A 22,582-nucleotide genomic window follows, 5' to 3' on the forward strand; every position below is an offset into this window, starting at 1 on the left:
TCAGCAAAAGTGCAGTGCATACCGAACGGAATAAAGAAATCATACTCTGACCGCTGACCGAGGACTTTATTTATTAATTATGAGATCTTCGATTGTGTTGACTTTGACTTTATCTTCACGAATCAAATCACGTCACTACGTGTATTACTATAAAAACTCTGGTAACGTAATTGAGTTCTAACCCTAACATCGATCGATTCCTCTGATCGATCCCACAACTAATAATTAGTAATATAATGGCAACGGCGACGACAACCATCTCCATCTTCCCCATCCTCCTCATCTGCTGCATCGCCGTCCATCATTCCGGCGCCCAGGCCCAGCAGCCGCCCGCAGTCCTCGACATCGACGGAAAACCCGTCCGCACCGGCAGCAAGTACTACATACTGCCGTTGATACGGGGGCGCGGCGGGGGGCTGACCCTCTCCGCCTCCGGCAACGAAACGCAATGCCCCCTCAGCGTCGCCCAGGCACGAAACGAGGTCGACAGAGGCCTCCCCGTGACCTTCAGCTCGGTGGACGGCGCCGCCGTGGTCCGCGAGTCCACCGACCAGAACGTCCAATTTTCGGGTGCGGGTGCGGTCTGCGGGAGCGCCGTGTGGAAGCTGGGCAGCTACGACGAGTCGGTCAAGAAGTACTTTGTGGAGGGCGGCGGGGTGCGGGGGAACCCTGGCCCGCAGACCATCAGCAACTGGTTCAACATTCAGAAGTTTGGCAGTGGCAGCCGCGACTACAAGCTGGTGTTCTGCCCCACCGTCTGCAATTTCTGCAAAGTCATATGCCGGGACCTCGGGATCTTCATTCACCCCCAAGACGGGAGGAGGCGCTTGGCCCTCAGCCTCTCTGACGATCAGATTCAGTCCTTGCCCGTTTTCTTTAAGAAGGCCTGACCGCGACGACGACAAATTAGTTAAAAAATACCACCCGTTTGATTTATTATACTAATAATTAATAATAATAAAATAAATAAATGATGATTATGATGACAGTAGTGTATCTGTATGCATATGGAATTGTAAACTTGGATTAATAATTTATAACATATATATATAATATATGTGGATGCCGGCGGGTCTTCTTCTTTGCACTTTGACCAAATGGCTTACCATTAATTATTATGTACACTTATTGTTTTTTTGTTGATGGTGAGATGGGATTTGAGAGAGAGATTCAATTTTGACTTATTTCACTGATAGTAGTAGCAGTAGTATTAAATTGTGTAAATGCGATGTGCAGTCAAACAGTAGCAAATTTGTAGGATTGATGACAGTGCACACAAATATATATATATATATATATAGTAGTATTAAATAGTGAGGGTGAGGGTGAGGGTGAGGGTGAGGGTGAGGGTGAATTGATTGAGTATCAATCACGTCACGTGCTGCTGCACCGCCCACCACCTACACAGCACCGCCCGCCATTACTCCTCTAAGTCCTATCTATCTATCTATCTATCAACCATTCAATTAAATACACTAGTGACAAATGTCTCATCATTCATCAAGGCATGCAAGCAACAAATTAAAGCCCATCATCAACCAACCAACCACAACAATAATAATAATACTCCTCTGCTCCTGATTATAAGTATATTCCTAAACGAGACAATCATCATATCATGATGCTGCTGCAGCTTATGCTTAAAAATTAGCATAGGTAGTTGGTGCTAGCTGGCAGCCTGCATCAAAGTCATTGAAGATCTGTCCTGTCCTGTCCTGTACTAAACATGCACATTACACATGTAGATGGATAATAGATAGGGTTAGGCGAGTGGGCACTAACCTAAATACCAGTCCACTTTGGATTAGATATACATATGCGTACAATAGATTGCATTGCATATCTATATATCATCAATCATACCATATGGTAGGTATCCTCCTCCTCCTCCACTCCACTCCACTCCTCATTTGCTTTTCAAGATTGACTTTTTATTATTTATTAGCCCCCGAATAAATACTACTGCTACGCTCCATTCTCAACATTTTCTTCTCCGCTCTCTCCCTCTTGCTTAAATTGTTTAGACGACATCGTTTCGTGCTGCTGCTGCTTTCCTTCGCACGTCCGTACGCGATGAATATGAAGCACCTGAAAGCAATCCTCCTCCTCCTCCTCCTCCTCTCCGCACTCTTGTCCTCTCCTCCTGCCGCTTTTGCAGTGCCCTCCTCAAGTAATTACCTAATTAATCAATTAATTCCAGATTTATCTGTATGTATGTATGTATATATTTGTGGATTGATTCTAATTGCTTCTGCTGGCTCCGTGTATCTATCTATCTATCTATCTTATGATCTGCAGGAAGCCTCAAGTCAATCACCGGTGAGACTACTTCTTCCACCCACCATCTACACACTGCCTCCCACTTTCAGGTCTGTCTGTCTGTATTCATACAACTGATTCATTCATCGTGACTCCACTCCCTCCATGAATTTCCATCATTCAGCCACAAACAAACAAGAAAGAAAAAGAGTAGATTTGATTTACCCGGCCGGGGAGTGGGAAGTTGGTTGGTTCTTGAAATCAATGAAATAGTTTTGTCGGCCCCTTTTCAAATTTGTACATGAGTTTAATTGGGGAAAATTATTTATGTTTGGATGTGCGTGCGTGCAGGAGGAGGAGGAAGAGTTTGAGAACGTGGAGGCAGCCGATTACACAGGGGCAGGTGCCAATAATCACCACGATCCGAAAACCCCGCCTTCACTTCGCTGATCGAATCATCAATTATCTTTATATTTTCCCCTCCTCAAAGAATTCTTTGTACAGTGATCCATGAAAATAAGGAATACTGAGAATTTTCTTGACCATGACCATCGCCATGTATCTATTAGCTTCTTTCTTATTACATACAAGCTGTAGTTATTTCTCTTCCTTGACTCTCGTCTTAGTAGTCTGTCTGTAAGAGATTTCCAATAGTTGAACCACTTACTTGCATACCATTGCTATGGTTGCTTCTTTAATTTTCCTTCTGATTTGTAGTATATATAGTATTATCCAGTCAAAGTTAAATAATGGTTTAGCAGATCATATACATCATGCAAAACTTGTATCTTCAATGGAAGATGAGATGCAATCAATGTTAGAAATATTGTGGGAAGGGAGGGAGGGACACAAACAAACAAACAAACGAACATGGAAACATTGCTCATAAATTAATCTTGGATATGCAAATCTAACCGATCTTTGATCGTCGGTCAAAAAACCTATGCCCTCTGTTTCATCAAACTGTATCTCAACTGATCATATTTTACAATTACAATTAATTAAGAAGCAAAGCTAGAAAATAGAACATCCCAAGCCTGTATACATGTATGTACAAATTAATCAAGCACTGGATGGAGTTGAAATGGCCATTTCAAGACTCGTTAGAGCCTTCTCGAATCTTACAAATCCCATAAACCAAAACTCATAATCATCATCAGTCACTATCCGAATGAACTTCTGGGAGGGTTTGTCTGCATTTTCACTCTCCTTCCCCACTCTTATTTTCTTAACTGGAATGCAAACCTGTGCCACCAAAAACAAACGGGAAAATCATATATATATATATATATAGAGAGAGAGAGAGAGATAATCAATTAGAACTAAACTGCTAATCGCTAGTTGTTGTTCTTTCCCTGCCTTGTAAGGAGCTGTGACGACGCCATGGGAAGAGGAGTGGAGAGGGATGGATCTCTCACTGCAGAATGCAACCTTGTGTGTGGAGATGAACAGAGTCCCTGCAATCGGACCTGCTGTCGTCGACAGATAGCACTGAGATGCCTTCAGCAGCTTCTCGCCATCGCTCATCCCAAACATGTCCCGGAACATGTTCCCCCTCCCGCCTTTCTTGATGATTTTCGCACCGACGCTCAGCTTCCCCTTCACCGTCTCCGCGAAGTTAGGCCCCATTCTCACTGCGGACACAGCCCAATCAACCCATCCTAATCTAATCCATACTGTCCTCAATCCGATGCATTAGCTATCATTTTTAAATGTATGTAATGCGTACCGTGCTCTCGAATTCGATGTGCAAAACTGGTTCTCCTCCTGCTCAGGGGTTTCCTTGCTGCCAGTGCCGCGCCATTTTCTGCGTACAGTTTTCAAGAAATTAGCAAACTTGAATCTCAAGCAGAAAGAGAAGAGTGGGGGAAATGAAGTTGGGATACCAGGGGCAGGGGCAGGGAAATCTCCAGGCGAGTGATGATGATCTGAGAAAGGGCTGACGGGGGCAGACAAGGAGGAGGCTTTGCCCTGAGTTGCTTCGAATGGGCTCGTCGGAAAATGAACGTCTTCATACTGATTATTCTTCATTTTCTCCATGAATTCAGAAACGTTAGATTCTGGAGTTTGTTGAGCTTGTGGAAATAAACCCTTTAGCTAGCTAGCTAGCTGTCAATGGGTAGGGTGGGTGGGGTGGGGGCTCACGAACAAGAAGCAGCAGCAGCAGCAGCTAGGAAGAGAAGAAATTAAGGATGACAGGAAAATCTTGGGCAATATGTTAAATTTGATTTGACCCATAACAACATCTATGACATGCCATGATGCCATAGTCAGCGACTCGGAGGACAACCACGCAGTCCGAAAGATCAATGCAGCCCAAGAAGCTTCCTTTGTTCACTTTGACCACGCTATTTCTGGGAAAATTCCTCAAAAGCACAAGTCAACCCTGGTTGGCGTGTATGGAACTGGGGTGGGCGGGCCCAGTACTGTCTGAGATCTCAGGGAGCCAGCCGGAGTCTCTCCGGCTGGGCGATGCGATAGCAGTTCAGTTTTTTTTTTTTTTTTTGCATCAGATACCATCCAAACATGTCATATCCTTGTTGGGTTTGCGCTGTGAATGTATGTAATGGCGTCTAATGTTCCACTTTCTGGTTGGGATTGGCATCTGGGTGCTTCTTAATTAAGAACCAATCTTGTTGTTGTGCTTTACTGTTCTACTTCGCTAGTGTTCTTTGTTTATCTTTGATTCGCGAGTTGCAATGTATTGCCTATTCCCGTCTGCATCGCTTTGTGGAATTGCTTCCATGAGTTTTGAACAGGGACACGGCTTGCAGACTTCGTCGAAGCTCGTTTTAGGAGCTCAGGAGGCTGATTCTTTTCGTAATTTCAAATCCCCTTCAGAGCTGCAACAAGCGCACGCCCTTCTCATCAAGACTCGCACTTCTCTCCGTGTCCTCCCGCTGCTCCGTGTTGCTTCGGTTTGTGCTCTCACTCCAAGCTTCTCCTATGCGCAACAAATCTTCCATCATGTTGAGCAGCGAGAAATTTCCATGTGGAATCATTGCTTAAGAAATTTTGTGGAGAGTGATTCACCGTGGGATGCCATTTTGCTGTTCCACCAAATGCGGAGGCACAATGTATTCCCCGATTGTTTTACTTGTTCGTTTGTTCTCAATGCATGCGTGAAATTGCTGGATGTTTTCCATGGGAGAATCGTTCACGCATTTGTAGTAAAGCTCGGACTTCAGTTCAACTTGGTTCTGCAGAATGCGATTGTTCATTTATACGCATGCTGTGGGCAGATGAATGATGCAGCTCTCCTGTTTGATAAAATGCCGCAGAGAGATGTTGTTACTTGGAATACGATGATCACACAGCTGATGAAGAAAGGCGACACTGAATCCGCATACAAGATGTTTGTTGAAATGCCTGAAAGGAATTTGAGGTCTTGGACTGCTATGATATCTGGTTTTGCACAGTGTGGGAAGCCCAAGCAGGCTGTTGATCTCTTCATGAAGATGGAAGAAGTCGGGTTGAAGCCTAATGAGGTGACTCTGGTAGCTGTTTTAGCAGCCTGCGCCGATCTCGGTGCACTTGATCTCGGGATTAGAATACACAGCTATTCTGATAATAGAGGATTCGAAGGAAATATCCAAATCTGTAACACCCTGATCGATATGTATATCAAATGCGGATCTCTGAAAGCTGCATATGATATTTTCAGGGGCATGAAGAAACGAACAGTCATCTCATGGTCAGCCATGATTCAAGGACTAGCAATTCATGGAAAAGGTAACGAGGCCTTGGAACTCTTTCCTGAAATGATTCGTTCAGGAATGACCCCTAATGAAGTTACATTCGTTGGCATCTTAACTGCTTGTAGTCATATGGGATTGATAAGCGAGGGAAGAGCATTTTTTGCTAGCATGACTAGGGATTACGGTATTATTCCCTGTATAGAACACTATGGTTGCATGGTTGATTTGTTAAGCCGTTCTGGGCTGCTGCAGGAAGCCTATGAGTTTATCAAACAGATGCCCATAAAGCCGAATGCAGCTGTATGGGGTGCCATTCTTGGTGGATGCAAGGTCCACAAGAATGTTGAAATGGCGGAAGTGGCAATGTCACACTTGCAAGAATTGGATCCAAAAAACGATGGTTATTACATTGTTCTGGCAAACATATACTCAGAAGCTAAGCGATGGGATGATGCTGCGAAGATGAGGAAGTTTATGAGAAATTCGGGGTTGATGAAAACGCTTGGGTGTAGTTCAATTACTGTGAAAGGGACAGTGCATGAGTTTGTGGCAGGGGATGAGAGCCATCCGCAATCGGTGGAGATTTATAAGATGTGGAATCAATTACAAGTGCATATGAGGCTGAAAGGATATCAGCCAAACACGTCAGTTGTTTTGCTTGACATGGAGGAAAAAGAAAAGGAGAAGCTTTTGTCTCGCCATAGTGAGAAACTAGCGCTGGCTTTTAGCCTTATTAATACTCAGCATGGCGAAACTATCAGGATCTTCAAGAATCTTCGTATCTGTGAAGATTGCCATGCTGCTTTCAAGTTGATATCAGAGATTATGAGAAGGAAAATCGTTGTACGTGATAGGAACAGGTTCCATTGTTTCGAAGATGGCTCTTGTTCTTGTATGGATTATTGGTAGCCATTCTTTCTACGTTGCAACTAGATCTACTACTACTAAAGACATGACAGAATACTTGCCTTCAAGACTTTTAAAGCAGGCTCCTTGTGAACTTTGGTACAACTTGCTGACTCTCTTGCTTAAACTCTCCCTTTTGGAGTTAATAGAAAAGTATGGGCCACTCATGTTATTCCCTTGGTATTTAATGCACAAGGAATTTTTGTACATACTCTGGTAGGAGGCAGAACATACAACCATGATGAGTGCGTAGCTAGATAAATGTGAACAGATTATGATATATTTGTAATTAGTTTTAGTAAGTTGTGGAAATATTTCTCTACTGAAGAGAGAAAAGAAAGCCCTTGATGGATTTTCTTCATCGCCAGCATTAAAGAATACAGTTTTTGAGGTTGACATACAAGACACTACCAAGTTTTTCAACAAAACTCTTAAGTTATGGCAATTGGTTTTCCAATTTTAACCAGTCCAAATCGATGTAAATTCTGTCTGCCTTTCATTTTGATTGTGACTTAAACTAACGTAGACTGGCACGAAAATTTCTAGTTGAACATGCACTTTTATTGGCTGTATAGTGAAAATCTATGTCTTGTTCTGCTGATATTCCTATAAACCATAGTTGGCATTTCATTAAACAGTATCTCAGGAATAGGTTGATGGATATACTTTCATATAAACTGGTCCCTACTTTTACTTTTCTTTATTTTGACAACTGGCCAGAAGTCAGTCAAGTAGCTAATAATTTAAAATAATATTTTTAGATGGAAAAATATATCTTTACAATATATCGAATCATACGAAGAAGTGTTGAAAACACAGCTGAAAAGAAGTATGTGTTAGGTTACTTACATGTTATCCATCATCCTAACATGGTTGAAAGTTGAGGTATTTTACGTCGGTTGCAATTCAAGGATAAGTTGCTCGTCTTTTACTTAAAAGGGGTTTTTGGGAGTGCTTCATTCCAATAGTTGATATGATAAGGTAGCTCAAGCTGAGATAATCCATACCTGATAATGTAAGAAAATCCAGTGTGAAGACTAGATGATGCACGTTAAGTATAGAAAAGTCAACTCTTTTGAATTTGTCACGTAGTAGATAGTGGATGATTATTAATATTATGATATATGAATGCAACCCCGCACTTGTCGGTATATCTAATCAATGTGTCCCATCACATCCCATCTAATAGTGACAGCATTTTTGATATAAAGTTTTCTATTCCAGTTGGCTGGCTTTGCGTCTTTGCTGCTTTCATTCTTGTCATTACTTTAAATCATGCTTACTCCGTGTGTGGAACAGCTGACTGATGATTTGAATGCATGTGCAAGTTGCTCTATCTTTCCACACTCTTGACTCAGAAATGTGGTGCACATAATTTCATTTAGATTAATCAGTGGAGGGATATGACATCTCGGCCGGGTTTTCTTTATATACATACATACATGAAAATGCAGGTTGGGATTGGGATTGTCTGAGTTGCATTAGAACTCTTCATTTTTGGGAGATGGAGAATGAGAGGGTCAAACATGTGGAGGGAGGAAATGGATTGGGATTGGATGATGAAAGGGAAGAAATGATGATGAAGAAAGAAGAAGGGCTGTCTATAGAGAGGATGTTTGAGAACCAGACAGTGCCGTCGTGGAGGAAACAGCTGACATTCAGAGCCTTCGCCGTCAGCTTCGTGCTGTCGGTGGCCTTCTGTTTCATTGTCATGAAGCTCAATCTCACCACCGGCATCATACCATCACTCAATGTCTCGGCTGGCCTGCTTGGATTCCTTTTTGTCAAGATTTGGACTGAGGGGCTCGCCAAATCCGGCATGCTCAGGCAGCCCTTCACCCGTCAAGAAAACACTGTCATCCAGACCTGCGTCGTCGCCTCCTCCGGCATTGCCTTCAGCGGTAACAAACAATCATGACATCTATCCTTATCCCACCTTGTGCACTGCACTACAAATTAATTGCAATATGGTCTGAAAGCAGTCTTCCATTGCAGGAGGTTTTGGGAGTTATCTGTTTGGGATGAGCCAACGGATAGTTGAACAATCAGAACACAAAAAAGATGGCTTGGACTACATGAACCCGAGGCTGGGTTGGATGATTGGCTTTCTCTTTGTTGTTAGCTTCCTCGGCCTATTCTCTGTGGTTCCTCTCCGGAAGGTAACTAACTAGCAAACTCCATCTCTGCAGTTTCGAAGACTGTTAAATAGAATCCATCCATCACTTGATATATGCAATTAATTTCAATGTTAATTTTTATAGATCATGATCATAGACTTCAAGTTAACTTATCCCAGTGGAACAGCAACCGCTCATCTTATCAACAGCTTCCATACTCCGGAGGGGGCCAAACTAGCCAAGTAAGTAATCAATTATTCACATAATCAGCCTCCACTGTCGGATGTCGAAATTTCATGTCAGGTGTTTGTTTCTTGTAAATACAATCTCATCTCAGGAAGCAGGTCAGATCACTGGGCAAGTTTTTCTCCTTCAGCTTCTTATGGGGCTTCTTTCAATGGTTCTTCACTGCTGGCGAAGACTGTGGTTTCGCAAGCTTCCCGACTTTTGGATTGAAAGCATATAAATACAAGTAAGCATAGGCACAAGAATTCTCCATAATCCGTAGCACATATGCTTGCAACTGATCAAACAACTTGTATTGCAGGTTTTTCTTTGATTTCTCAGCAACATATGTTGGAGTGGGAATGATTTGCCCTCATATCATAAATATATCTCTACTGGTGGGAGGAATACTTTCTTGGGCTATTATGTGGCCACTCATTGAAACCAAAAAAGGAGATTGGTATCCTTCTGATTTACCTTCCAGCAACTTACATGGTCTTCAAGGTTACAAGGTGCTATGCTTATGCTTATGCTTATGATGTTTCCCCATTTATGGTCACAGACAATACTATCATGTTTGTTGTTGCCTGTTTCTAAAACATCCAATATTGGTTCCAGGTATTTATCGCCATCGCTTTGATACTTGGTGATGGCTTGTACAACTTCTTCAAGGTGCTGAGCCAGACGATAGCTGGTTTGTTTACCAAGCTTCAAGAAAGAAACAGAAATCAACAAATCCCAGTTACAGAGAATTCTTCTTCCCCTTCCAGCAAGTCTCAGAGTTATGATGACCAGCGCCGCACACAGCTCTTTCTCAAGGATCAAATACCGGCGTGGTTTGCGATTTCAGGATATGTCGCCATTGCTGCAGTCTCTACTGCAGTACTTCCCCACCTCTTCCACCAACTAAAATGGTACTACATAATCGTCATCTACATTTTCGCGCCAGCATTAGCCTTCTGCAATGCCTTTGGGTGTGGGCTCACAGATTGGTCGCTAGCATCAACATATGGAAAGCTTGCCATCTTCACAATAGGAGCGTGGGCCGGCGCCTCTAATGGAGGAATTCTTGGAGGGTTAGCAGCATGCGGTGTGATGATGAACATCGTTTCCACGGCCTCTGACCTCATGCAGGACTTCAAGACAGGCTACTTAACCTTGGCCTCTCCCCGCTCCATGTTTGTGAGCCAAGTGATAGGCACGGCAATGGGATGTGTGATTTCCCCGTGCGTGTTCTGGATATTCTACAATGCCTTTCCAGACCTCGGTCTACCCTCGAGCGAATATCCAGCTCCTTATGCCACCGTGTACTACAACATAGCTAAGTTGGGGGTCGAAGGCTTTTCTGCGCTGCCAAATAACTGCCTCAACTTATGCTACGGCTTCTTTGCAGCAGCCATTTTCATCAACCTGATCAGGGATGGCGTGGGAAAGAAAAGGGCCAGGTTTATCCCACTCCCAATGGCGATGGCAATTCCTTTTTATCTGGGATCCTACTTTGCCATTGACATGTGTTTTGGAAGTCTCATTCTGTTCATATGGCAGAAGATAAACAGGGCCAAGGCCGACGCCTTTGGACCAGCCGTAGCCTCGGGTTTGATATGTGGAGATGGGATATGGACGCTGCCGAGTTCTGTACTGGCCCTGGCAGGGGTGAAGCCACCCATCTGCATGAAGTTCATCTCCAGAGGAACTAACAACAGGATCGATCAATTTTTAGGATCCTAAAGTGTTGAAACAGATCAATGTAATTGTGCCTTTACAGCCAATACCATGTTTTTGTTTTGTTCTTCTGTAGGGGTTGTGTAAAGTAAACAAGTTATATTATGCACACAGATGCTAGTTGAATATAATCAAGAAAAGTGTGTTTGTATTGCAGGAAATGGAACATTAAATCGACCAAAGAGAATTTGTCACACTCCATTGCAGGCAGTTTAAGTAGTTCAATGGACATGTAGTAATCTAAGAAACAGATGATTCCACATAAGTTTTTTATCGTATCATTCGTACATACAGATAACAGTCAGTCGACAACACCGGGAAATTGAGCACTGGAGGGCATCAACTCAACTCAACTCAACTCAATTCTTGATGACACGAGAGACCCGCTCAAAGAAGATGCTACACATGCTCGAGCTGAACATCAGCGGCTCCTTCATCCACTCTGGTGCGACTCTTTCAAATGTCCCCATTGACACCACCCGATATAGCAATTCTACTTCCCCTTGCGTGTTAGTTACCCATGTCAGGCTGAACGAGTAACCTGCAAAGAAATAGGCAAAAGATTCAACACTTGTTTGCTACAGATAAGAGAAATCATTCTTGTTAACAGCCAAGGATTACCGACTTATATGCATGTATCCAATGTCTACAAAAAACAGTCACTAAATCATCTTTCTGCAGAATTATGGTGCGTTGAATAAGCAAACAGCGAGGTTTCTTGTATCCAATAGTCATCACCAATCCATCAACTCCATATTAGATATCGGAGGCACAACATGAAATAAGGCCAGAAGGGGATATATCTACATGGGAGCATAGAACTTCGAGCAAAACATGAATAATGAATGAACTTAAGTTGTAATTATCAGCAACAATTACCACTTGATTGATGATGCACCAATACACAGAGTTCATTGTTTTGTGCACGGACAGATACTTTCATCCCGACTACAAACTCAACAAGAAGTTGAAACACACAGTTGACAGAACAACCGCCTGATGTATCACCACCTACAATGAAACCATCAAATCAAACCCATGGAGTGAAGTGAAGCACATTAAGGCATGAACATCGAAACTTCTTTTGAGGCATACCTGAGCTAGAAATCCTTTTTTGACAGCAGACTGGCTGAACCATAACACCAAATGTCAGACAAGTGAAAATCAAACCACAATACTTCACTCAAATGCCCATGATTAAAATACCTGCTGGATACTTGGAGCACCAGCATCTAGGTCCACACAAGCACGCTTAGGAGTAGCATTCCCTTCAGTAGTATGAATATATTTCCGTTTTTTTGACATTTCTCCGACTGGAGCATCTTCATGTGAATGTTCCTGCTGTCGATCAATTTCCTCACCAGTAACATGGAGTGATAATGTATGATTCCCAAGATTTTGCAGCCTTGCAATTTCTTCTGAGAGCTCTTTATCTACATTATTGTGAGGCATCAAGATAATCCAAATTAAACTATAGCCAGTTAGCCACACAAGTTCTGGTGAAAGAATGCTACAGACATGCAATGATTTCCTATGAAGGCATTTGGTAAAACAATTTTGGAATGGGATAACAATAAAGATCATAATGCTCTTATTAGAATTACAGATACCAGAATTTGAGGTTTTGAAGACATCTAATTTAAACATCCCCCAAGGTTCTAGAAAGTCACAACCTGAAAATTATTCCAAATACATTTTCTATTGAAGAGGCTACAAATTGAAATCCAATACCAAGGTGTAAACCTCACACTTATGGTGATAATCATTCTAAAGTAACAGATTAATATTATCCAGAAAGAATCATTTAACATTGACAATTTGACAAGTCCTCTTTCTTTGGCTCAAGCTGATCAGCTAATAAATGCAAGGTCAACACTGATACGACTGGCCATTAGAAGATATCCTAAGTCCTAATATTTATCATAAGAGATTTTGTTTCCTTACTTTTCTGGTTCTCTTCCATCAAACGCTTTTGGAGCTGACTATGCTGTTCATCATTTGAAGTTCTGCAGCCAAACAAGTTGCGTCACTTACAATTTACAAGTAAAATACACACGGATCATAACAGATTATGCTAATCGTAAAGATTCATGCCTGATAGCAGCTAATTCGCTTTTCAAATCATCAACTTGACCATTTAGTCTCTCATTCTCACTTTTTAAGTATTGTATCATAGCATCCGCAGCTGTATTGAGAGATACAACAATAAGCAGCATTCATTATATGCAAAAACAAATGTCAATCAAAGTAACATCGCAAAAACACACGTTCATGTACTTCCCCTAAAGGATAACTAACTGAGCACATCGATTCATGTATTTCTGTGTATATCTTGATTTACAAAAGCAATACTGTTTGTGCCATACATGCATCCTCTTAAGGCAGTTATAGAGAAAATACCGGTTACAAAATTCAAGAATTTGGCTTCTTGATCCCGATTCAATTCATCAAGCTGAGTCTCTTTCTCTTTCTGTAAAACAACAGAAAAGACAGTAAAACTGTGTCCCAGAACTTTGCACACATACTAACATTTTAACAAGAACCTTGAGCTTGGTGTACTTGTTATACAGCTTCTTGTAAAGTGCTTCCATCTATACCAACATCCAGCAAAGACATAGAAAGTTAGTAACCCAACTGCATAAAACCGTACCAAGATCCAAGCAGGATTATGCAAACAAAGCACGGTAGAAGCACTGAATTGACATGATTCATACTCACAAAGGCACAAAAAACTTATCTATTTACTTCACAAGCTTGTACAAGAAAAACAAATCGCAGATGCTCAGTTTGAGGGTTCTCACTCCCATTAATCGAAAACTATTAATCATTTTGTTTTTTCAAAAAAAAAAAAAAACTGGAACAACTACAGAAAGAACAAGACTTGAATCAGGCAATTTCCTGCGCATCGGTGAATCGGGCGTCTCGCCCAAACGCATACGCATACGAGAAAAGTGGGCAGAGAAAAAAGTGCAAGAACTAACCTGAAAGAGCAGAGAAAGATTGAACCTTGAAATCTTGTGTGGCGAGAGGGTTTTAGCGGGCGTGGTTTCGGAATCGAAAATTTGAATTCTTTGCCAACAGCAAAATTTTATCTCTCTCTCTCTCTTTTTTTCTCTCTCTCTCTCTCTCTATATATATTTATAAATATATTCGGCGGTCAAAATTCTAATTTATTCTAATTTGCAAGTACTACTCCATATTTGAAATCGAACCATTGTGTAATAAGTAATCAATCAACAGTGGACGACGGATCAGGATTGTCCTAAGTTTAAGGAAAACCAAAGCTGAAACACACCCTGGCCGTTTGCCCCATCGCCATCGCCATCGCCATTCTTGGAAACTGTATTTCATGGATAGAGACGGGGAATAAGCCCTCCTTCTTTCTCTTTCTCTGCGCGCGTTCCTTTGATTATTGCTTTCATCTGTGGGTACTGGAAGAAGAAAGAGAGAGTAAGAGCGAGAGAGAGCTATGAACGAGAAGGCCTCCGTTTCCAAGGAGCTCAATGAGAAGCATGCAAAGGTGTGCTGCCTGCCTCCTATTGCCATCAACAATCCGTTCTTTGTTCCTTCTCCATTTTTGTCTTTAGATGCGATTATCGTCCAGACGAGGATTGCATTATTAATATTCATCGAATCGAATCGAATGACAAAACGAATATATTATACATGCTTCAGTTTCTTACAAAGACGTCTCTTTTCCCTTTTCTGGAGAAGGAATTAAGAAACCCGATTGTTGGCCATGGAGATTGAGTCTGGGAATAAATAATACATCAATCCAATGAAAGGGATCAACATATTTATCTTGCATCACGAGGGGATTTATTTAATTTTGCCATAGATAGGTTCAACAAATTCGAATCTGAATGAATTATTTTTCTTACCAGTACTGTCTGAAAATTAAATTTTTGATAGATATTGGAGGGCCTTCTTAAGCTTCCTGAGAACAAAGAATGTGCAGATTGCCGCAGCAAGTATGTTACTTTTCCGGCCATGTTTTTGATTGATTATCTATCAATTATCAATTATGATCGATGATTTCTAATCTAATCTATTATATATATTTCAGGGCCCCGCGATGGGCGAGTGTAAACCTGGGCATATTCATATGCCTGCGCTGTTCTGGCATCCATCGGAGCCTCGGAGTACACATCTCAAAGGTCTGCAACTCATCATCTCCATTGAAGCTGCTGCACCAGTTCATGATGGATACTAGCTACTTTCTTTTATCTATTTCCTTCAATACAACGCTACTACAATCTTATTATCATCATATTACAGGTAAGGTCCACAACTTTGGATACATGGCTGCCCGAGCAGATCACCTTCATGAAGAGTAAGTCCTCTACATTAATTCATTCATATCGATGCAATATCTTTTATGACATTACATATTCTGATCTATTCATGTACTTACTTACAGCAATTGGAAACAACAAGTCCAATGAGTATTGGGAAGCCCAACTCCCACCTGCATACGACAGAAATTCAATCGAAACATTTATTCGAGACAAGTAACTCTTTTTTCATTCTTTCAAATAAAAGTTCAGACACTAGTATAATTTCTTAGTAAACTACGTATGTCTGATCCCGGCAGGTATGTGTCGCGAAAATGGGCTTCTAAAACAGCAATCGAGCCAGCAGCTTCAGTCGGCGAATGTAAAGCCGCGACGACAGTCACCTCCACAAGAGATATTCCAAGGAAAGCTCGAAAGTATTCTTTGGATGAAGGCTTTTTCACTAATGAAATCACCAAAACTGCTCCTCCTCCGACCAAAAACCGCGGGGTATTTACATACATACATACATATCTATACATGGATCAATTAACAAAATTAACAACCAAAACACACATCTATTATTACCAAGGTCTTTAATTACTCGTAAATATTGCAGGCTTCTTTCGACTTGAAGAACGACTTCATTCCACCTCCGCCGAGCAGCACTGCAGGTGAAGGCACAGCCAGTAAAACTTCTGATGCTGGCACAGATCTTTTCAGTTTGCTCTACGTGCCCGAAGAAAAACCGGACCGTGCTGTTGTCCCCCCGTCGCGCTGGGCTACCTTTGACGACTGACTGTAATAAGTCATCATAATCAGCTCATGCCATTGTTGCAGCTGGTTTGATGGATAGGATACTGAAATTTAATTGATTAACGTCGTCCTCAACCTAACCATTGTAATTAACTCACTACATTTCCTGGCAACTTTTGCTTATTTTTGTTGTGCTGTACATTATTAGTTACTTCCAATCGATTGTTTGTATCATATCATATTAATCTCACTGATCACTAACAGTATTATTTAGAATAACACTGCATCAAATTGAATTTATCATGCACCTTGTTCTATCCTTAATCTAAAGGTACCAATACCATCCTTCCCTAAGCTATATATAAATTAGGACATAATATCCAAACAACTTTGATGTAATCTATCTATAGCTTTTCCATGAGAATTTTTGACCAAATTGATATAGTAGGTGAGTTTGTAATTTTTGTTTATCGTTTAATCTAATCTGACACTTAGCTAAGTTTTTTCGGGAGGCCTCACTGCCTGGTCAGCGAGTCGGGGGTCAAGGAGGCGAAGACTTTGGAGTTGATATTGAGTTGAATTCAGCCGGATGTATTCTCCTAATTTATTTAAATAGATTTAGAGATACTAGATCCTAACATTTTCATTGTAAATAAATTTGTTCTCCGTTTCTAACAAGTGCAAGCAACCAACAACAACTAATCCGTCACAACACTTTTTTATCACAAAAAAAAAAAAACAAAATTGTAAAATTATCATTTTAAAGTAGTACATGAGTTCAATCAATTTTGCTATTTTTTAATATATGTATAGTTTTTCCGCCTAAACTAAAAGTATATTTTTTATCAAATCATTTGTTCTAATTAATTTATACATAAATTACAAAAAACACAAATATTAAAATATTTTATACACTTGTATTAATTAATAAAATATTACTATTGTTTAATTTATTACAAATACCCAAAAAATACTTTGGATCGAGACAAAAGAGTATATATTTCCATACTTTTCAATTTTTTAATAAAAATATATTACTCCCTCACAAAGTATTAATTTTTTTATTTCAGTCTGTTCGAAAGTATTCATTAACTGTACTATCTACCTAACATTACAAATACTCTTACAACTTACATTATATTACACAAATGTCATCTTTATATCACAAATACTAATAAGGTTATTTTAGTTATTTCTACTTTATTCATACTATATCCCAATATAATATTAATATTTTTAAAATTACGTGCAAAAAACAAATGAATATTTATTTGTGGGACGGAGAGAGTATATTTTTTTACATTATCAAACATTTATTTTATTTAAAACAATACCTACAACCACAACCACAATAACTTTAACCTTTTTATTTTAATTAATACAATATGAATATGTGTTATATAAATTGTTAGTATGTATTGTATGTTCTATTTTTATATAGATATTGTGTTAACGGATCTTGTATATTAAAATTAATTGTAGTATATGTTATATGAACTATTGTCATATATTTTTAGTTTACAGAGTATATTATAATTGCATTATGTGTATGTATATATGTTCCTTTTGTTCCTTTCTAAATGAGTCATTTGGAATTTTATAGTAGATTTATTGGTTAGTAGAAATATATAAGAGGTTTTGACATTTGTAATTTAGGTAAAAGTTAAAAGGTATTTTTGTATTGTTGGAATATGAAATTGAAATTTTTCATTTCAATACGTATATATTTATGGTGATATACAAATCGTATTCTACGAATTTCTTAAATACGACCACTACCATAAATATAATATATTACTTTTACTAAAAAAATATATTTTATCCCTAAAAGATGATCCGGTGATGTGGGGTGAGGTCATGAATTTAAATTCTGTCGCCTTCGGATCCACACATTGTTATTTTGAATTGAAAGGAAAAAGTATATTTTATAATGTTGGTGTATAGTTAATTAATATGATATTGATATATTGTAGGATATCATAATAATCGTGTCTCGTATATATATAAACACGCACGCTTGAACTAGTCTTAGCAGGCCGCCGTACTATAAACATGTATCATGTTGTATGTTGTGGTAGAAAGGAAGAAATAGTATTGGTTTGATTTTGATTAAATTATTACCAAGTCTTTGTCGTCCAACTTTGCACGCATGTCGTTTTCTTACCTATTCAAGTTTTCTCTTATTAATTAATTATTCCATATTTTACAAGTTGGGTTAGGTATATACTTATTAGATAATATTAACTTTTTCTGATATAAGCTAGTATGCTAGTCGAAAATATACAAAAAGAGCTTGATGAAAATAAATTTTCAATTACATGAAAAAACAAAAACAAATTTTGATGTAATAGTTACAATAGAAATGGAGTATATATTTAATTAATATGATTTATTATAGAAAAAACTCTATCCCGGCCTTACTTAAATATTAATTTCACTTTTCATATAGATTTAGTTGTCCCACTTAAAATCGTAATTGTATTGGATTAGTTTATTTAGTGTTTTAATTTGAATTTTTTTTATATAATATTTTGATAAACACACCTTACATTTTTATCACTATTTATTAAATTAAATATTATAACACTATGCATAAATTTAAGGGTGTTAAGTATAAAAATATTGAGCTTAATAAGGCCAACAACCCCCTCATTATATTCTCTTATTGTATGCATAACGTCCGTATCGGCTCTCAAAATTTATTACTCTACATAGGTACTGCCGATCATCGATCCATCCGACATGGGCGGCGGTCAGCGCCCCGACAATCTGCCATTAATTCTCAGGCTCAAGCTCTCCGTCGGCTCATTTCTCCTTCGCCTCCTCGTCCGCCCCGACGGCACCGTCCGCCGCCGTCTCCTCACCTTTATCGACACCAAAATCCCCCCCAACTCCACCGCCGTCGACAATGGCGTCAACGTTTCCGCCGCCGACATCTCCGTCGACCCCTCCCGCAACCTCTGGTTCCGCCTCTTCGCCGTCCCCGCCGCCAGGGCCACCGAACCCCTCCCCCTCATCATCTACTTCCACGGCGGCGGCTTCGCCATTATGAGCCCGGACTCCAGGGCCTGCGACGGGCTCTGCCGCACCCTGGCGGCGGAGCTCCCCGCCGTCGTTGCTTCCGTCAACTACCGCCTGACGCCGGACCACAAGTATCCCTGTCAGTACGACGACGGATTCGACGCCTTACAGTTCATCGCCGAGAGAGCGTCGGAAATCCTGCCGGCGAACACCGACACCTCCCGGTGCTTCCTGGCCGGCGACAGCGCCGGCGGAAACATCGCCCACCACGTGGCCCTGCGCGCGTCGGAAAACCCCGGGAAACTGGCGGTGGCCGGGATCGTGGCGGTGCAGCCGTTCTTCGGCGGAGAAGAGCGGACGGAGTCGGAGCTGAGGTTGAGCAAGGCGCTGCTGTTGACGGCGGAGGGCACGGACTTAATGTGGCGGATGTTCCTGCCGGCGGGAGCGGACAGGGACCATCCGGCGGCGAATGTGCTCGGCGGGAGGGAGGCGGCGGAGCAGATGGCGGCGCTGGGGCGGTTTCCGAGGAGCATGGTGGTGGTGGGAGGGTACGACCCGCTGCAGGACCGGCAGAGGAAGTACGCCGAGAGGCTGAAGGAGTGCGGGAAGGAGGTGGAGCTGGTGGAGTTTCCCGACGCCTTCCATGGCTTCTATTCCTTCCCGGAGCTCCCGGAGTTCCCTAGATTGGTTCAACATTTCAGGGATTTCTTGCACCACCAATAATTAATTAACTACGTTATGTTGTCATTATTGTTAAGGTATAAAATTAATCAAACAAAATATCTTGGACGAAATGTGTACTTGTTCACGATTTTCACAATTGATTGGGCTTGGGAATTTTACAATTTCTACAAAGCCCACATTCGATGCCATTATATTAAGATATAGACAAAAATAAAAATTAAAATTAAAAATCAGTTGCACGGTTACCTTTGCTATAAATGTTGGAGATTTTCCATTTGGTTTGATTTGGGGAGAATTTCTTAGGATCTGATCTGTTTGTGGGTTTTGGATTTTTGAATTTGAATAAAAAATTGAATTTGAATAATTATTGGATGATATAATATTAAAGACTAGTGAGTCCATCTGGATCGAAAGAGAGAGTGAGTGACAGATTGAGGATCCTGTTGAATGTTCAAACTAGACAAGAACAACATTCAAGCCGGCCAGAGATGAGGGAGGTTGGTCGGTTGGGTTAGACAATCTCGTCTATTTTTGAATAGGGTGAGTGAATAAAGTGCATTTTCTTGGAATCAATTTTGGACTGCTTTCCAAATTTGTTCACCATCTCCATCCAACCATGAATGTTGAATATCGATCCTATAGGATTGTTGTATACAATTGACAAAATCATACGATTCAAAAAAAATATTGGACGAGCAATTAAAATCATACGATTAAATTATTACCTTCAATTTGTTATTTACATATCATTTAATATCGTGTAGGTGTCCCTGAAGTCAGTCATGTCCCATGGCAGTAGGCCTTACCCTCAAGTGCGGGGACCCCCCCACCCCAATTGTATTGCAGGTGTATCCATTTTCTGTCAAAATTCAATTATCATGGATCCATTCATGTGCAGCAGCAGCAGCAGCAGGAAGAGGAAGAGGAAGGAATGGCTATGGCTTCCAACCCCACCCCACCATCTCTCTCCCTATCCCTGCCCTTCATCACAACCTTCAAGCTCTGCGTCCTCAAGCTCGCCGCCTATCTCACCATCCGCCGCGACGGCACCGTCAATCGCCGCCTCCTCCACCTCTTCGACCTCAAAGCATCGCGTTCCGCCACCAGGCGCATCGGCAAAACTAATTGCGTCTCCGTCGCGGACGTCACCGTCGACGCCTCCCGCAACCTCTGGTTCCGCCTCTTCACCCCGACCGCCGCCGCCGCCCGACGCCCGGTTCCCTTGATCGTCTACTTTCACGGCGGCGGATTCACCAATTTCGCGCCGGATTCAATCCCCTATGATTTTCTGTGCACTCGGATCGCAGCAAATGTCCCCGCCATTGTTGCCTCTGTAAACTACCGCCTAGCTCCGGAGCACCGCTGCCCCGCTCAATACGACGACGGATTCGATGTCCTGAAATTCATCGACTCCCAAAACTACGCCGTTTTACCCGCTGCAGCCGATCTGAACAACTGCTTTCTCGCCGGAAGCAGCGCCGGCGGCAACATAGCTCACCACGTCATGGTCAGAGCCTCCCGGAATATTCGCGAATTCAGTGAATTGAAGATCCAGGGACTTGTGCTGCTGCAGCCATTTTTCGGAGGAGAAGAGAGGACTGAATCGGAGCTGAGGCTTCGGAACAGAGCGCCTGTGCTGAAGTTGGAGATGGCGGATTGGATGTGGAGGTGCTTTCTGCCGGAGGGCGCCGACCGGGACCATCCGGTGGCGCATGTTTTCCGGGGCAGGGATGATCTGAAAAGCGTCGAATTTCCGAGGGTGCTGGTGGTGCGAGGAGGCTATGATCCTCTGCTGGATTGGCAGAGACGATACGTTGAGTGGTTGCAGAGCTGTGGGAAACAGGTGGAGGTGATTGAATATCCGATGGCATTTCATGGCTTCACCAGCTTCCCGGAACTGCCCGAATTCGATTTCTTGATTAGGGACCTCTGCAATTTCATCCGAAGACAAAAATCTCTGTAACTGAATTTGTCTGTTGTTGGTTTTTTAAGGTGCAAATACATCTAAGTATCAACGAAATACACTCAACATGGCAACTAAAAGCCTTATATTAGACATATAGTGCACTATATATATATATATATGCAGTGAAATGTAAAGTACTAAGGATGTGTATCTTTAGGGTGGTTTTGGAGAATTTTAGTTTTGATTTGATTTGATTTGAATTTTAAAATGAGTTTGAGTTTTTATGTTTCTTTTTGTATGAAAGTTTGGTTTGAGTTTGAGTAATTTTGATATGGTGTAAAGTAATATTGAAGGAGTGTTAAGGATCCTTGATTAAGGACGACACCTACTAGCGAAGGTAATTAATTCGCGCGAAAAACCTCTTGTATATGTTAAGTTTAAATATTGGAAGACCGATGTGTCGGATGTTACAACAAGACAACAAGGCGTGGCTATGATATGATATGCATGGTACAATCATCTAAACTTTGAAGCTTGTAAGAAGCTAACAAATGACACGGTATGCGGGCTACTGGTGATCACTGATTCTTGCAAAATGTGTAATTGTTGTCTCATTGAAAAACAAAGACGTACTTGTTTCTTGGAAGCTACATACCATCGGGCAAATGGACTAGCTGATATGGTATATGGTGATCTGTGTGGACCAATCATACTGGCAACACACAAAGGTTTCCTACTATTTGTGGATGATGTTAGTTGCTACATGTGGTTGTATCTCCGGGAAAGCAATGATCAAGCATTGGTTTTTATTAAGAAGTTCAAGGTTGGTTTCAAGGTGGAATTAATTGCACAACAACTCACAACACCACATGAGATGTGGCATTCGATGAGATTGGCCAAATCATGACACAAAAATATAGTTCATTATTGAGCAAGAGGTTATTGTTTACACCTCCCAGCCAAGCCCCGGCACTGCAGCATCAAGAATCACCATACCATATGCTTACTAGGATG

The 22,582-nt window shown here is 41.2% G+C and overlaps 8 protein-coding genes across 11 annotated transcripts; 6 read left to right on the forward strand and 2 right to left on the reverse strand.

The window, feature by feature from the left end:
* Window positions 1-166: 166 nt before the first annotated feature.
* Window positions 167-2,936, forward strand: LOC127255329 (kunitz trypsin inhibitor 5-like). The gene is made up of 4 exons (XM_051280821.1): window positions 167-1,869; window positions 2,025-2,170; window positions 2,299-2,369; window positions 2,611-2,936. The coding sequence occupies exon 1, from the start codon at window positions 237-239 to the stop codon at window positions 888-890; it is 654 nt and encodes a 217-aa protein (XP_051136778.1). The 5' UTR covers window positions 167-236; the 3' UTR covers window positions 891-1,869; window positions 2,025-2,170; window positions 2,299-2,369; window positions 2,611-2,936.
* A 181-nt stretch (window positions 2,937-3,117) lies between these two features.
* LOC127255327 (GEM-like protein 7) lies at window positions 3,118-4,412 on the reverse strand. Of its 2 annotated transcripts, none has more exons than XM_051280819.1 (4): window positions 4,146-4,412; window positions 3,989-4,066; window positions 3,619-3,893; window positions 3,118-3,504 (listed from the first exon to the last, which is right to left on the reverse strand). In XM_051280819.1, the coding sequence occupies exons 1-4, from the start codon at window positions 4,297-4,299 to the stop codon at window positions 3,322-3,324; spliced, it is 690 nt and encodes a 229-aa protein (XP_051136776.1). In that variant the 5' UTR covers window positions 4,300-4,412; the 3' UTR covers window positions 3,118-3,321. The 2 variants fall into 2 exon arrangements, with proteins under 2 accessions (XP_051136776.1, XP_051136777.1); XM_051280820.1 differs by having other exon boundaries at window positions 3,369-3,504; window positions 3,588-3,893.
* Window positions 4,413-4,538: 126 nt separating this feature from the next.
* LOC127255325 (pentatricopeptide repeat-containing protein At3g62890-like) lies at window positions 4,539-7,351 on the forward strand. The gene has a single exon (XM_051280816.1). It carries the CDS (start codon window positions 4,959-4,961, stop codon window positions 6,864-6,866), a length of 1,908 nt encoding a protein of 635 aa, XP_051136773.1. The 5' UTR covers window positions 4,539-4,958; the 3' UTR covers window positions 6,867-7,351.
* A 774-nt stretch (window positions 7,352-8,125) lies between these two features.
* On the forward strand, window positions 8,126-11,121 carry LOC127255324 (probable metal-nicotianamine transporter YSL7). Its single transcript, XM_051280815.1, has 6 exons — window positions 8,126-8,764; window positions 8,859-9,022; window positions 9,125-9,222; window positions 9,318-9,452; window positions 9,528-9,717; window positions 9,824-11,121. Exons 1-6 carry the CDS (start codon window positions 8,368-8,370, stop codon window positions 10,931-10,933), a joined length of 2,094 nt encoding a protein of 697 aa, XP_051136772.1. The 5' UTR covers window positions 8,126-8,367; the 3' UTR covers window positions 10,934-11,121.
* LOC127255326 (uncharacterized) lies at window positions 10,720-14,044 on the reverse strand. 3 transcript variants are annotated; one of them, XR_007839604.1, is made up of 10 exons: window positions 13,909-14,044; window positions 13,471-13,518; window positions 13,328-13,397; window positions 13,022-13,112; window positions 12,872-12,933; window positions 12,134-12,360; window positions 12,023-12,056; window positions 11,807-11,938; window positions 11,549-11,730; window positions 11,359-11,468 (listed from the first exon to the last, which is right to left on the reverse strand). XR_007839604.1 is itself a non-coding variant. In XM_051280817.1 (9 exons), the coding sequence occupies exons 2-9, from the start codon at window positions 13,516-13,518 to the stop codon at window positions 11,287-11,289; spliced, it is 846 nt and encodes a 281-aa protein (XP_051136774.1). In that variant the 5' UTR covers window positions 13,909-14,044; the 3' UTR covers window positions 10,720-11,286. The 3 variants fall into 3 exon arrangements, 2 of the variants coding, with proteins under 2 accessions (XP_051136774.1, XP_051136775.1); XM_051280817.1 differs by lacking the exon at window positions 11,549-11,730 and having other exon boundaries at window positions 10,720-11,468; XM_051280818.1 differs by lacking the exons at window positions 11,549-11,730; window positions 13,909-14,044 and adding an exon at window positions 13,809-13,873 and having other exon boundaries at window positions 10,720-11,468.
* A 224-nt stretch (window positions 14,045-14,268) lies between these two features.
* Window positions 14,269-16,119, forward strand: LOC127255335 (probable ADP-ribosylation factor GTPase-activating protein AGD15). Its single transcript, XM_051280830.1, has 7 exons — window positions 14,269-14,447; window positions 14,840-14,898; window positions 14,994-15,084; window positions 15,206-15,260; window positions 15,348-15,438; window positions 15,522-15,711; window positions 15,821-16,119. Exons 1-7 carry the CDS (start codon window positions 14,397-14,399, stop codon window positions 15,998-16,000), a joined length of 717 nt encoding a protein of 238 aa, XP_051136787.1. The 5' UTR covers window positions 14,269-14,396; the 3' UTR covers window positions 16,001-16,119.
* A 2,484-nt stretch (window positions 16,120-18,603) lies between these two features.
* LOC127255289 (probable carboxylesterase 18) lies at window positions 18,604-19,947 on the forward strand. Its single transcript, XM_051280768.1, has one exon. It carries the CDS (start codon window positions 18,700-18,702, stop codon window positions 19,699-19,701), a length of 1,002 nt encoding a protein of 333 aa, XP_051136725.1. The 5' UTR covers window positions 18,604-18,699; the 3' UTR covers window positions 19,702-19,947.
* A 516-nt stretch (window positions 19,948-20,463) lies between these two features.
* On the forward strand, window positions 20,464-21,940 carry LOC127255239 (probable carboxylesterase 18). The gene has a single exon (XM_051280699.1). It carries the CDS (start codon window positions 20,594-20,596, stop codon window positions 21,623-21,625), a length of 1,032 nt encoding a protein of 343 aa, XP_051136656.1. The 5' UTR covers window positions 20,464-20,593; the 3' UTR covers window positions 21,626-21,940.
* The last annotated feature ends 642 nt before the right edge of the window (window positions 21,941-22,582 follow it).

The sequence above is a fragment of the Andrographis paniculata genome, unplaced genomic scaffold (genome assembly GCF_009805555.1).
Source record: "Andrographis paniculata isolate CXL003 unplaced genomic scaffold, ASM980555v1 Contig53END, whole genome shotgun sequence".
Classification (NCBI taxonomy): Eukaryota; Viridiplantae; Streptophyta; class Magnoliopsida; order Lamiales; family Acanthaceae; genus Andrographis; species Andrographis paniculata.

Excerpts from the sequence above, each read along its gene's own strand:
- LOC127255324 (XM_051280815.1), top strand. The coding sequence starts at position 8,368 with ATGGAGAATGAGAGGGTCAAACATGTGGAGGGAGGAAATGGATTGGGA. Across the intron at positions 8,765-8,858 it reads CTCCGGCATTGCCTTCAGCG|GAGGTTTTGGGAGTTATCTG; the intron begins GTAACAAACAAT and ends CTTCCATTGCAG. Across the intron at positions 9,718-9,823 it reads ATGGTCTTCAAGGTTACAAG|GTATTTATCGCCATCGCTTT; the intron begins GTGCTATGCTTA and ends TATTGGTTCCAG.
- LOC127255327 (XM_051280819.1), bottom strand. The coding sequence starts at position 4,299 with ATGGAGAAAATGAAGAATAATCAGTATGAAGACGTTCATTTTCCGACG. Across the intron at positions 4,067-4,145 it reads TTTCCCTGCCCCTGCCCCTG|AAAATGGCGCGGCACTGGCA; the intron begins GTATCCCAACTT and ends AACTGTACGCAG. Across the intron at positions 3,505-3,618 it reads TCGTCACAGCTCCTTACAAG|GTTTGCATTCCAGTTAAGAA; the intron begins GCAGGGAAAGAA and ends TTGGTGGCACAG.
- LOC127255329 (XM_051280821.1), top strand. The coding sequence starts at position 237 with ATGGCAACGGCGACGACAACCATCTCCATCTTCCCCATCCTCCTCATC.
- LOC127255289 (XM_051280768.1), top strand. The coding sequence starts at position 18,700 with ATGGGCGGCGGTCAGCGCCCCGACAATCTGCCATTAATTCTCAGGCTC.
- LOC127255326 (XM_051280817.1), bottom strand. The coding sequence starts at position 13,518 with ATGGAAGCACTTTACAAGAAGCTGTATAACAAGTACACCAAGCTCAAG. Across the intron at positions 12,934-13,021 it reads AGCGAATTAGCTGCTATCAG|AACTTCAAATGATGAACAGC; the intron begins GCATGAATCTTT and ends GTTTGGCTGCAG. Across the intron at positions 11,469-11,806 it reads GGTGCATCATCAATCAAGTG|GTTACTCGTTCAGCCTGACA; the intron begins GTAATTGTTGCT and ends ATTTCTTTGCAG.
- LOC127255335 (XM_051280830.1), top strand. The coding sequence starts at position 14,397 with ATGAACGAGAAGGCCTCCGTTTCCAAGGAGCTCAATGAGAAGCATGCA. Across the intron at positions 14,899-14,993 it reads TGTGCAGATTGCCGCAGCAA|GGCCCCGCGATGGGCGAGTG; the intron begins GTATGTTACTTT and ends TATATATTTCAG. Across the intron at positions 15,085-15,205 it reads TCGGAGTACACATCTCAAAG|GTAAGGTCCACAACTTTGGA; the intron begins GTCTGCAACTCA and ends ATCATATTACAG.
- LOC127255239 (XM_051280699.1), top strand. The coding sequence starts at position 20,594 with ATGGCTATGGCTTCCAACCCCACCCCACCATCTCTCTCCCTATCCCTG.
- LOC127255325 (XM_051280816.1), top strand. The coding sequence starts at position 4,959 with ATGTATTGCCTATTCCCGTCTGCATCGCTTTGTGGAATTGCTTCCATG.